Source organism: Ostrea edulis, chromosome 7 (genome assembly GCF_947568905.1).
Source record: "Ostrea edulis chromosome 7, xbOstEdul1.1, whole genome shotgun sequence".
Lineage (NCBI taxonomy): Eukaryota > Metazoa > Mollusca > Bivalvia > Ostreida > Ostreidae > Ostrea > Ostrea edulis.
The window spans coordinates 8,613,321-8,625,215 of NC_079170.1; the positions used below are offsets into that span (position 1 = coordinate 8,613,321).

The 11,895-nt window shown below is 35.4% G+C and overlaps 1 protein-coding gene across 2 annotated transcripts; it reads left to right on the forward strand.

Moving 5' to 3' along the window:
• Positions 1 to 822: 822 nt before the first annotated feature.
• On the forward strand, positions 823 to 10,928 carry LOC125655051 (uncharacterized). Of its 2 annotated transcripts, XR_008796597.1 has the most exons (13): positions 823 to 1,249; positions 1,356 to 1,391; positions 1,949 to 2,028; positions 2,145 to 2,216; positions 2,336 to 2,441; positions 5,676 to 5,770; positions 6,236 to 6,304; positions 6,397 to 6,484; positions 6,911 to 6,937; positions 8,233 to 8,333; positions 9,087 to 9,177; positions 9,395 to 9,527; positions 10,649 to 10,777. XR_008796597.1 is itself a non-coding variant. In XM_056143208.1 (12 exons), the coding sequence occupies exons 1-12, from the start codon at positions 1,030 to 1,032 to the stop codon at positions 10,852 to 10,854; spliced, it is 1,191 nt and encodes a 396-aa protein (XP_055999183.1). In that variant the 5' UTR covers positions 830 to 1,029; the 3' UTR covers positions 10,855 to 10,928. The 2 variants fall into 2 exon arrangements, 1 of the variants encoding a protein (XP_055999183.1); XM_056143208.1 differs by lacking the exon at positions 9,395 to 9,527 and having other exon boundaries at positions 830 to 1,249; positions 10,649 to 10,928.
• Positions 10,929 to 11,895: the final 967 nt, after the last annotated feature.

Here is an 11,895-nt window from a genome sequence, read left to right on the forward strand (position 1 = left end):
AGTTTTGAGATTGATCACTGTTCGTTATCTTCACCTGTCTCGGCTGCGGATGGCATCTACAAAGTAGTGGACATTGATGGAATAATATTTTTTATTTTCAGAGTATACATGTATGCACATCCTCTGTAACTATTCTTATGTTCATACTAGTGTAAGTAGCCACTGAAAAGGTTTTCTATGTGATGCCATATTTAGTAATTATTGTAAAGACATTTGTAATATCATATTTGACTTGAATGCTCCGATTGGGTTGATTTGTATTGTCAATGTTATGTGACGTTCTATTAAAACAAGAGTTTGATTACTCAATTTTGTTATACAGTGGAAATGAGATTTGTATTGTAAAATGTAGATGTACGACAAATTTGGTTTGTTAATGCCCCATTGTATTTGTTTGAATTTCTTCAGATAATGGTTGTCAAACTTTGAAGTTAGAATTGAGACGAAAAGTGAATGGTGTTAATTTTGTTTAGTATTAGTGGCTGCAGATTCGAAAAGTGTCAAAAACGATTTTAGGTTATATATACCTAAATGTACAACAATGTGACAATACCATGATTTTCATTATCAGCTGTTTCCGTTTACCTGATCAAGATATAGGGCTCATGGCGGATATAATAGTAAGGGTAATAATAATAATAATTGGCTTTTTATATAGCGCTTTTCCAGCGTATGCTGTTCAAAGCGCTTTATAAAACATTATTACCCCTACAGAGCTTATATCAATATAGAACTTACTCAGCCTGCTGGAAATCATACAGTGCAAGCTGCCGTTACAGGCGCTAGAGCACTAACATTCTAACAATAGCTTTCACTATTTATAGCCAGGTACCACTTTTACACTAGGGTGGAGAGAGGAAATTCGTGTAAAGTGCCTTTCCCAAAGACACCACGTCGGCCCTGCCGCGGCCAGGACTCAAACCCACAACCTTTCGGTCGAGAGTCTGACAGCCTAACTACTAGGCCACCTCTGGTGTTTCCGGGGGTCCATTTTAAGCCTCTTCTCGATTTTGTACTCCTGTTAGGATTATGAGATTTATGGATGGTCGTTTACTTAATTTTTTTGCATTCAAGGGGTGTCATCTTCATCGCTACATGTTTATAATCATTAGAACTAAATTTAGCAACATAAGATCATGTGTTGTACTGCACCGTCCTACAAACAGTAACCACTGCTTATCAGAGCAATATTCCGAAGGTGATAGTCAAAGTTTAGTTATGGTGAATTTCATGCAGACTACATTTATTTGTGAGTATTGGCGTGTATGATCTTCTATTGAAACATTATGATTCATTTAGATTTCGTAAACATGTGTGAGACCCAAATAAATATATATACTACTTTCCTCGTTTAGTTATCATGGTGATGTTAAAAGGATCTACATGTTCTGGTAAGTTATAGATTGATTTTCACTGAATTGAAATATACACGTTCGACCATTGAGTGAGCAGGTCAGCTTAGTTATCTAACGTGTTCATGTTCAAGTCAATATAAGTATTCAGGAAGTGAGTGATTAAGGGAAAACTTATACGGTACCAAATTTAATGCACCAGATGCGCATTTCGACAAATAATGTCTCTTCAGTGATGCTCAAGCCGAAATTTTGGAAATCCGAAATAACAATAAACTTGTAAGAACTAAAAGGAAAAACAGAGTGCCAAAGACTGGAGCCAAATTCGTCTAAGGATCAGAGCTATGCATGAGGGAGATAATCCTTAATTTAGAAATGAATTTCTAAATTGTATCACAGCAATTAAATATACATCCGTATTTTCAAGATGGTAACGAATTACTTAGCTACTGGGCTGTAGAGAACCCTCGGGGACTAACAGTCCACCAACAGAGGCGTCGATCCAGGGGTCGTAATGTAAAACTTATACAGTACCAAATTTTAATGCACCAGATCCGCATTTCGACAAATAATCTCTTCTTCAATATTACTTTCAGACGGCCTTTACTGCCTGACTTGCACTGATGCTATATCACCTAGGCATTGCCATGAAATAAGGAAATGTTCTCCAGGAGAGGTTAATTGAATATTAATATGTCATAATGCAAAAAGGAAAATGATTGTTTTATAAAGTGATGAAATACTTCTTACAGAAGAAACTGTCTTTGAAATGCGTTTTCAATCATATTACAGATTTGCTTTGTAGAAAAGCATAGTAATAAAAATGGCATGGACCTGTTCGATACGGGATGTGTGTTACCATCAGTAAGTACTATCTTAATATTTAAATTTCATATTCCATATTTTACATCAGCATTAGGACTTTTAATTGATATTTCCTTGCCAGGTACATTGTACTACACCTATGCAAATTTTTATGTCAGGCATGCCACTCAAAGCGAAGTATATCTGGCACCAATCAATATAACAGTAACTGCACGGAGTGCTGTCACTCGGACGTTTGTAACCAAAGAGGATGTGGAACTGAAGGTAATCTCTCGACATCTATTCATTCATTAGAAATGGAGACCTGTATTGACAAGATGCATTGGTGTTTAAGAAAAGAGTATTTCCTTTAAGTAATGAAACTTATTATATAGCTGATTAATAGTATATTATATAATCTGCGTAAAATCTAGAGAATGTTAGCCTTCAATATCTAGCTGAGAATTTATTGAACGCTAACTTTACATTGCGTAAATTGTAGGTGTCCGAAACATTCCGAGTATGAGCGTTCCATATTGACCTTACCATAACGACGTAAACAAGGGTTTACTATTGAACAGTTCAGAAATGCATGTTGATATTGCACACTTACAACTTAGATGTCAATATTGATGAATTCTTGTCTATTTTGGAGTATTGCGAATGCAAAGGGATATATTTTAACAATTAAATACTTGAGCTATATGATAAAAAGGTTATTGAACTTATATTGGTGAATATTAGCACGAGCTTGCTCGTGCATTTTGACAGCCAACTCATACCAATAACTCCTATATGCAATACAAAATAGAGAGTTGGACAAATACGGACCCCTGGATATACCAGAGGTGGGATTAGGTACCTATTAGTAAACTAGATCGTTATAACGACCATAGAAGTTGCGACATGTTGACTTTGCGAAATGTTGACTTTAAACGAGACAGTTGGAACCCATGCATTATCAACTTGTATGTCAGTAGTCTCCTTCGATTTTAAAAACTGACCAAAAGCAGAACAACCTCTTGCTAATGGAATCAGTTGAGTCATATAAACACCATTTGCAGGCGACAATGGAATATTGCTACATAAATATAGGAAGCTGACGATGGAGAAGCTGAAAGCATCCCATTTGTCATAAAGTTGAGTCGTTAGTTTGCTGCAAACACCCACTTTCAATAAAATATCTAAGTATGAAGCAGAAGTGGACGACTCTGTGGTGTATTTTACTCCGAATTCACTGGGATTTATTGAATTGACATATGAATGAAAATTATCATTGATAATAGAAAGGTGAAAATAACGCACTGTGATCAATATCATAACTCCTATAAGCAATAAAAAAAGAGTTGGACAAACATGGACCGCTGTACACACCAGAGATAGGATCGGGTGCCTAGAAGGAGAAAACATTCCTTGTCGACCGGTCACACCTGCCGCGAGCCCTATATCCTGATCAGGTAAACGGAGTTATCTGTAGTCAAAATCAGTGTGCCAAGAACGGCCTAACAATCGATATGAAACACGTCAGACAGCATTACACCCAATGATAGGTTGTATTGACGAACTAGATCGTTATTACAACCATAGAATTTGCGAAATGCTGACATCAACGAAAACTGTTGAAACCACTGTACCATCAACTTGTTTGTCTGTAGACTGCCTCGATTCAAAAACTGACCATACGTAGAACAAACTCTTGCGTATTGAATCAGTTGAGAGATATAAACACCATATGCAGGTGATAATGGAATATTGCTACATAAATATGGACGATGGAGAAGCTGAAATCATCCTGTTTGTGATGCAGTTGATTTGTCAGTTTGCCATTAATGTCTACTTCAATAAACTATCTAAATATGAAGCAGACGTTGACGACTCTGTGGTGGGTTTTTGATTTGGAGCTCACTGAGATATATCGAATTGACAGACAACTGTTCGTTATCTTCACCTTTCATGAATAAAATTACTATTATTAATTACCAATACGTCGTCGATATATCTAAATGTCGAATTGAAGCCGACAACAAGAGTTTGTTTCTTCTCATGTAGAGGTTTTTGAATAAATTCTGCTTCATAGGGATATAAAAACAGGTCAGCTAACAAAGGAGCACAATTTGTGCCCATGGGGATTCCAACAGACAGTTGGAAGACCTGATCAGGAAAGACCACGAATATGTTTTCAGTGAGGAACTCCATCATATTTTTTATTTCAACTTCTGAGTACTTTTGCGTGGAATCAGAGTGGCGTTAACAAAGTAATTCTTTGGATGACTGATCACTAGATAGAAACATTTGTGTTTTCCATTTTTGTTGATGAAGCAACTGTCTATGATGTAAAAAATTATGGTCTTTAATTTATCGTGAGGAATGGTCGTATAACGTGTTGAAAAGTCATAAGTTTTAATGTTATTGATTTGGGAAAAGTTTTGTTATTTCAAGTTTACTAAGATTTTTTTTAGAATCTATATTTAATTTAGAACACTTCTGGCATATGTAGTTGGAGAGTATGTTTGAAGTTTCTCCTTCACAACTCTTAATATTTTTGTGAGGAGCAAGGATAGGAGGTAGGTAGAATATTTACCGGGTCCAACAATGTATCGTTGTTTGTAATGGTTTTTAAGAAGTTTCGGAATCCAGTATATTGTAAATACATAGATGCATTCTAGAGGACAGTAGTCCCGCGTGCTTAGTGCAGATGGACGAATTTTCCTTACTAGGATATCAAACGAATTTTATTTATCTAATCAGCATCGTTGTTAAGTCATCACTTTAAAAGTTATTAAATGATTTACGAATCTTGTAGATATTTTATGGTATTAAAACCTCAAGGGGTTCATGTTTGCCATTTGTATTTTGGCATTCCCTATAGGAATTATGAAATTGATCATTGTTCGTTTTCGTCACCTTTTAATTACAAACAGTGGTGTTCCTTAAGATATGGTTTTGATATAAACTGGTTATCATATTTGGTAGGAAAATATATGCTATTTTGGGAATTCAATGATTTTAACTCTCGCTGTACTTGTTGTAAAGAGAATCAAATTGATTAGAAAGTGATATTCACTCATTTTTCATCGCAACGCCATGCTATTTACTTTTTCATCGTCAAATCATGTCAATCACTTGTACAGTGTCCAGCAACCATTTCTCACAGTCAAGCAGTTTTCATTGGAAAGCCATGTTACGATTACGTGTGATAGCTTAGTCATTAGAAAACCTCGTTTATTATGTTTTGACCCTACCTCTGGTGTCTGTGTTTACCCATCTTTCATTTTGTATCTTTTATTACTCCTCCTAGGCACCTTATCTCACCTCTGGTGTGTCCAGGGGTCCGTGTCTGCCCAAGTATCCTTTTTGTATTGCTTATAGGAGTTATGAGATTGATCAATATTCGTTATCTTCATCTTTCGTTATAAAACTACCTGAATTACTTTTTCATTGTAAAGCCACATTGACTTTTTTCATTATCAAGCCATATTAATTACTTTAGCATTGCCAATGCATTTTAATTACTTGTAGGCTTTCCAACCGAGAGAGGACCTCTCTGTTTCAATTGCCCTCAGTCATCTGATCCAGAATTGTGTGACAAAGTCAAAGTTTGTGAAAATTATCAGGTTGTTTTTAGTTTATTGTGTTACGTCCCATTCGAGAATTGTTTACATATATTGATAAGTCAACATCTCTAGGTTGCTTCCACAAATTTTGTATGGCTCGCAGATTTGTAGAAATGATGTTTCTTTATTATGATGACACCTACCGTGACATGTGACCTTTGTAAAGGTCATACCCGAAAAACCCGCGGTTTTTATTTTCAACACCGGATGTTTATTATCAACGTTAAGCGTCTTACATATAGAACAGGATCGGAATCGATTATATAAAAGAACAACTGGGTTGTGACGTGAGCGCCCTATCCACAAGGTTACCATGAGAAGTGAATATATCTTGCAAACGACTCTCTTAACTTTTACATAGTTCGCAACATAATAAATGGTGTATAATATTTCATATAAAAATGTCTAAACCTTTTCCACTTCTGTTTTATTAAAATTCGAATTTTACTTTCCATTAATTTCTAGAAATGCCATATTCAAAGGGAAGTTGAATTTGGGGATGAATACTTTACACAGTCTTGCATAAATAATCACGTATGTATACATATGTTGAAAAAAATCTTTAAAACATTTGGCTTTGAAAATCTATCATTTTCCCATTCTATTCCCATTCTATTCTAATACAGGAGTGTGTGAGCACTACAAATGTCTTTGGAAAACGGCTTTTGCAGAATTGTCCAACATGCTGTGCAACCGATCTATGCAACAGGCAATGTAATTCCTATTTTTTTTTTCAAATGGAAAGAATTGATGAAAGGCGAAGATAACGAACAGTGATCAATCTCATAACTCCTACAAGCAATACAAAATAGATAGTTGGACAAACACGAACCCCTGGACACACCAGAGGTGGGATCAGGTGCCTAGGAGGAGTAAGCATCCCCTGTCGACCGGTCACACCCGCCGTGAGCCCTATATCCTGATCAGGTAAACGGAGTTATCCGTAGTCAAAATCAGTGTGCCAAGAACGGTCTAACAATCGGTATGAAATATGTCAGACAGCATTAGACCCAATGATGGGTTGTATTGACGAACTAGATCGCTAAAACGACCATAGTATTTGCGAAATGCTGACTTCATTATATTGATATATTTTAATGATTTATAATGCGTGATTGTAAAAGTTTTATAATGTTTTAGGTGGAGATCATGAAACAACAACTCCAGGTATGTTGAAGATAACCACATTTCCTAAACATGGTTGTTTATATACTTAAAAACGTCGCCAGCTCGAGGCGAAGTGCCACACATTTAGTGAAGGGCATGTCCTATAGGATTTTTATTTCATGACGAAAGCTTGGTGAAGGAACAGCAAATACCTGTTTTAAACATTTTGGCTTGACGTGGTGCCGGTATTGAAGATGAACCTGTGTCACCCGGCTGCAAAGGGAGCGTTTGATGAAGATATTGATTAACTATAGAAATCTTTCCTAATGTGTTTAGATAACAATATTATACTTTCAGAGTGCCTTTGAATTTCAAACTACTCAGTGGCTTCTAACACTAGGGTGGTGTTTGGATGCGTATTTCAAAATTACATATGCGTTTGAATGTCTATATTTTGAAGTACATTTGCAGATACACTATATGCAAGATTTAGCGATATCCATTTTGATTGTCATTGAAGCACTGAAAATGAATTTTGTGAACTACACTGATTCACGATTTATGATTATATAGATCTCATCAAGACCCATAGCTTGAACCTATATTAAGGACGAAACAAGGGAGGTCTTTTTAATCTATATATGATTTTAAAAAGAAGTAATAAGTATTTACGGAGATACCAACCCATGTAAAGAATAAAGGCGAAACGTTGTTCATTCTATGAGAGGGATGCCGTTAGAACAGAGATAAATCCTTTCTTTCTAAGAATGAATGACTTAACGTCTTTATCTTAATTGAAACTTGTTCTTCCCATGTAAATCTTCATCAGTGATGATGTCCTCGTCAGAGGGAGAATATTTTCGACTCAAAATACAGAGAGCTTAAGGAAAGTGTCCATATAGATTGTATGGTGAGTGGTATACTAACATAGGAAATAGCAGACCACAACTGATATTTGATCTATAACTGGATTTGTTCTCTCATGTTTCTGGGGACAATTTCGTGGAAGGAAGATGAGGATGAAAAGTTGTGTTTTCTTCTTCTTACTCAATGCAATATACCATTGGGTCAAATGTTCTCTGAAAGTGTTTCTTAACACGTACTAATTGTTAAACCATTCTTTACACATTGCAGTTGACTACGGATTACTCCGTGTTCATAACGGACGATATTTACTTACTGGAGGGGTACATATGACGTATCATATTCATACGTGTTAGCCCATTTATCTTATAGGAGTTATGATATTGTTCACTGTTCGTTATCTTCAGATTTCATGCAACAGAAAATATAAAAACAACAAAAGATGACGTCATTTCAATATTTTAACGGTGTTTTATATATGATATCCACAGGGTCTCTTTACCCATCAATGTCATGTCCGCCGGACTGGGTTGAATTTCAATCAGCTTGTTACAAATATGTTCAGGAGCCAATTGATTGGAGTAAAGCAGAGGTACATGTAACTCTTCCTTTTCCCACCCCTTTTCTCTCTTTCCCAGTCTCTTAGAAAGAGACAGGAATGTTTTGATTTAGGTTCATTTTTGGTATTGTCTCCAAATTTTCTTTACTGAAAATATTCAAGCGGATGAATTCAGTAATTCATTATCGTATAGCAAGAGACTAGGTTTTGTTCCTCTTCCTCGCCGTAGGTCCAAATCTTGAAATCATATTTTTCCTATTCTAATGAAACTGGAACGCCTAATGCTAAAAACTTTGGAATGTTTCACATTCAGTTTAAGTATTAAGTTCAATTACGTCCTGTTTCATACAAAAAATCCACGAGTTTGTAGTTATTCTTAATTCAACAATTGATGGGCGAATGTTCAACTTGGAAAATTCATGTAATGGTTATTGAATTTTAGAAAACAATGAACACCATTTTTTGAAAATAAATAGAAATTTGAATATGAAATAATAATAATATTATCAATGTCCCTGGTGAGATATGCCCTTACTATTTTATAAAGAAGATTTTTCATTGCCTTCATCATTTTCATGAATATCTTTTTATCCGTAATCCTAGAATTTGTTTACAAGTATCCATAATAGTTTAAATAATCTAAAATATTCTTTTTTTATTTCGAGAAATTTCTTGGCTAATAGCACGATGGAAATGTAAATTGCATTAGATCTCTATGTACTTTTTAGATTATTGAAATGTTTCATTATATAGATATTTACATAATGGTATCAATTAATCGTATAGGATATGTGTAAAAATATGGGATCCCACCTGGCATATATTGAAAGCAGGGCAGAGAATGACTTTGTGAATGATCTAACTGGCAGCGACAGAGGTAAGCTAAATCCGGACTCTCTTCGGACATACACTCTACTTTTAAAGAATCACATCTGTGGCTTTCTTCTCATTCATCAACGTGCTCAAAAGGATTTAATACAAGAGGCTTATGGGTCATATCGCTTACCTGAGTCGCCTTGACACTGCTTTTCAGCTGTTGCGAGTTTTAAATGTGTTTTCAATTTTTATTCCCATGAATTTTACACCAATCTTAGCTCCAACCTTGCCCCAAAGGATCAAGACATAACTGAAGTTGAAACTACATCACATACGGATGTAACAACAATGATATAACTAACATGACTTGTTGTTCTGGAGAATGTCAAGGACACAAAACAAAATATCATGGTATGAAATGAAGGAAATCTATACACAAACTTTGAAACGTTCAGGAGGTACTGAACAGGTTATGCTGTCTTAAAAGAAAGTCATAATGCAAGGGCTAGGTCAAAAGGTCGAACAACATAATATCAAATAAAAAGTCAAACTACAAAAAGAAATCTAAATCCAAAATATGAAAGCCCTACCTTAATTCGGATACAAAATATTTGATAGGTTTTCTTAAAAGAATATCAAACTTCAAGGTCACGGTAATAAACTTTGGTACCGGAAAAAGGTTTAGTCACAAGAATTGCGTATATGAAATATGGGAGCCCTATCACTCACCAGTGGAAAAGTTTCGAGAAAGTCAAAGTATTGGTTAAAGTTTGAAATTTGGTTCAAACCCCAAGGTCAAGATCACAAGGTCAATGATAATGTATAAAAACTAAGGACTTACCACATGAAAATTCTTCCTTACATAGTTCAGAGAATATTGAGTATGTCATTTTTTCCCTAAAAGTAGGTCAATCTCCAAGGTCACCATTCACAAGGTTAAACATGTTACAACATCTAAACAGTGTCCAGTTTGTTCTAAATCGACAATCCTCGGATTATTCCGCTACGAGCACGCAATAACTTCGGAATGATTTTCATTCCACCAAACAAATAATTGAAGCTCACCGATTGGCTGACTAATGATCATAAATATTCATGAAGTCCAGAATTTTTTTCATCACATCCACGGCATTTGACGAAGTATAAACGGAGATAATAGGCGTGGTTTGCGAAGATGAGGAAAATAATCCTCACCACAGAACGGGAAAAAATGCTCATTGAATTTATATAACAATCTCACAGAGCAGGAAAATGATACTCTCTAAATGGATATCACAGACTAGGAAGATGATGCTCGCTAAATGTATATCATATATAAATAATGCTCACTAAATTTAAATCATTCTACAGCCACTAACTCTAGGATTATTGGTGATGTTATTTTCCTTTGGTGGGCAAAGTTGAAAACATTATACGTGCAGTAGTGATTTTATCAATAATGTTTAATACTTTTGTTTAAACTGCATCATAAGTAGGATTTCAGATCTGCACCTGAAACATTTAAGAATAAGAATTGGATATTTTGGTTTTAGTTTGGCTTGGCGGTACAGATATGCACGAGGAAGGAAAATGGGTTTGGTCTAGTGGATCATCTTTCAATTTTTCCAATTTCTTCTCGACGAAAGCAATCAACATTGCAGCTGAGGATTGTTTATATATGTATGGTGATTACGGTCAATGGAACGATTATTATTGCAACCATAGATATGATTTTGTGTGTGAAAGAAACCTTGGTTGATATTTCCTTAACATATGTACGAGATATATACATGTAAGAGATTGATTCATCTTTAAATATGATACAAATTCTAATTACTACTTTGTGTTTTCCTACGCCGCGTTTGACGTCACAAATATACATGGATTTTACATAGTTTGTGTACACATATGACAGAGAGCGAGATTTCTAACAACACTGTTGTAAAGATCGGTTAAAGTAAAGAATAATAGCTGCAGTGAGAAGTCTGGTGGGAAAAAAAGTAAGAAATCGCGCGCAGTGCTCCCAAACATTTTTAAAATAAAAAAAAATAAATATGAAAATAGCATACCTGCCAACCGAATTATGCAGATAACTGATCATAAAAATATCCAATCAATTGAAAACCACAGCAGTCTAAATCATCTAAATGAATCCAACACAGAAATATTTGACAAATTTTTCAAATCCAACAACTTCACAAAGATACCGATCCGCCACCCATTTTCAATTAGCTCAAAAGAATGTTGCCTTTCGAAGAACATTAAAAAATAGAATATTATAGGAAAGGTGAAGATAACGAACAGTTATCAATCTCATAAATCCTACAAGCAATACAAATAGATATTTGGGCAAACACGGACCCCTGGACACACCAGAGGTGGGATCAGGTGTCTAGGAGGAGTAAGCATCCCCTGTCGACCGGTCACACCCGCCGTGAGCCCTATATCCTGATCAGGTAATTAGAGTTATCCGTAGTCAAAATCTCATATGACATAAAAATATGATATCTCATGGTTTTTGGTTTGACATGATGTATATTCAACGAGTTGTGTTTTCGTAATCATATCAAACCACATACCACGGGGACTTCTTTTTATCACGTTACCTATTGTTATATTTGAGGATGTGTCCACTGGGCGGGTGAATTTTGTTGATTGAACACTTGATATACCCACCTAGGGACACTAAACCCCTAAGGCGAATTGGCTTAGTCAACTAATAGCCAAAAAAAAAAAACAACAACCGGGGGATATATACAAATTCCATCAAGCTATATTGGGTTTGAACCATTACCCCATC

What these genes read in the sequence shown, in the direction of transcription:
- LOC125655051 (XM_056143208.1), top strand. Translation starts at nt 1,030, where the DNA reads ATGAGATTTATGGATGGTCGTTTACTTAATTTTTTTGCATTCAAGGGG. An exon ending in CGATCTATGCAACAGGCAAT is followed by an intron (nt 6,485 to 6,910) that starts GTAATTCCTATT and finishes ATAATGTTTTAG; the next exon opens with GTGGAGATCATGAAACAACA. An exon ending in TCATGAAACAACAACTCCAG is followed by an intron (nt 6,938 to 8,232) that starts GTATGTTGAAGA and finishes TGATATCCACAG; the next exon opens with GGTCTCTTTACCCATCAATG.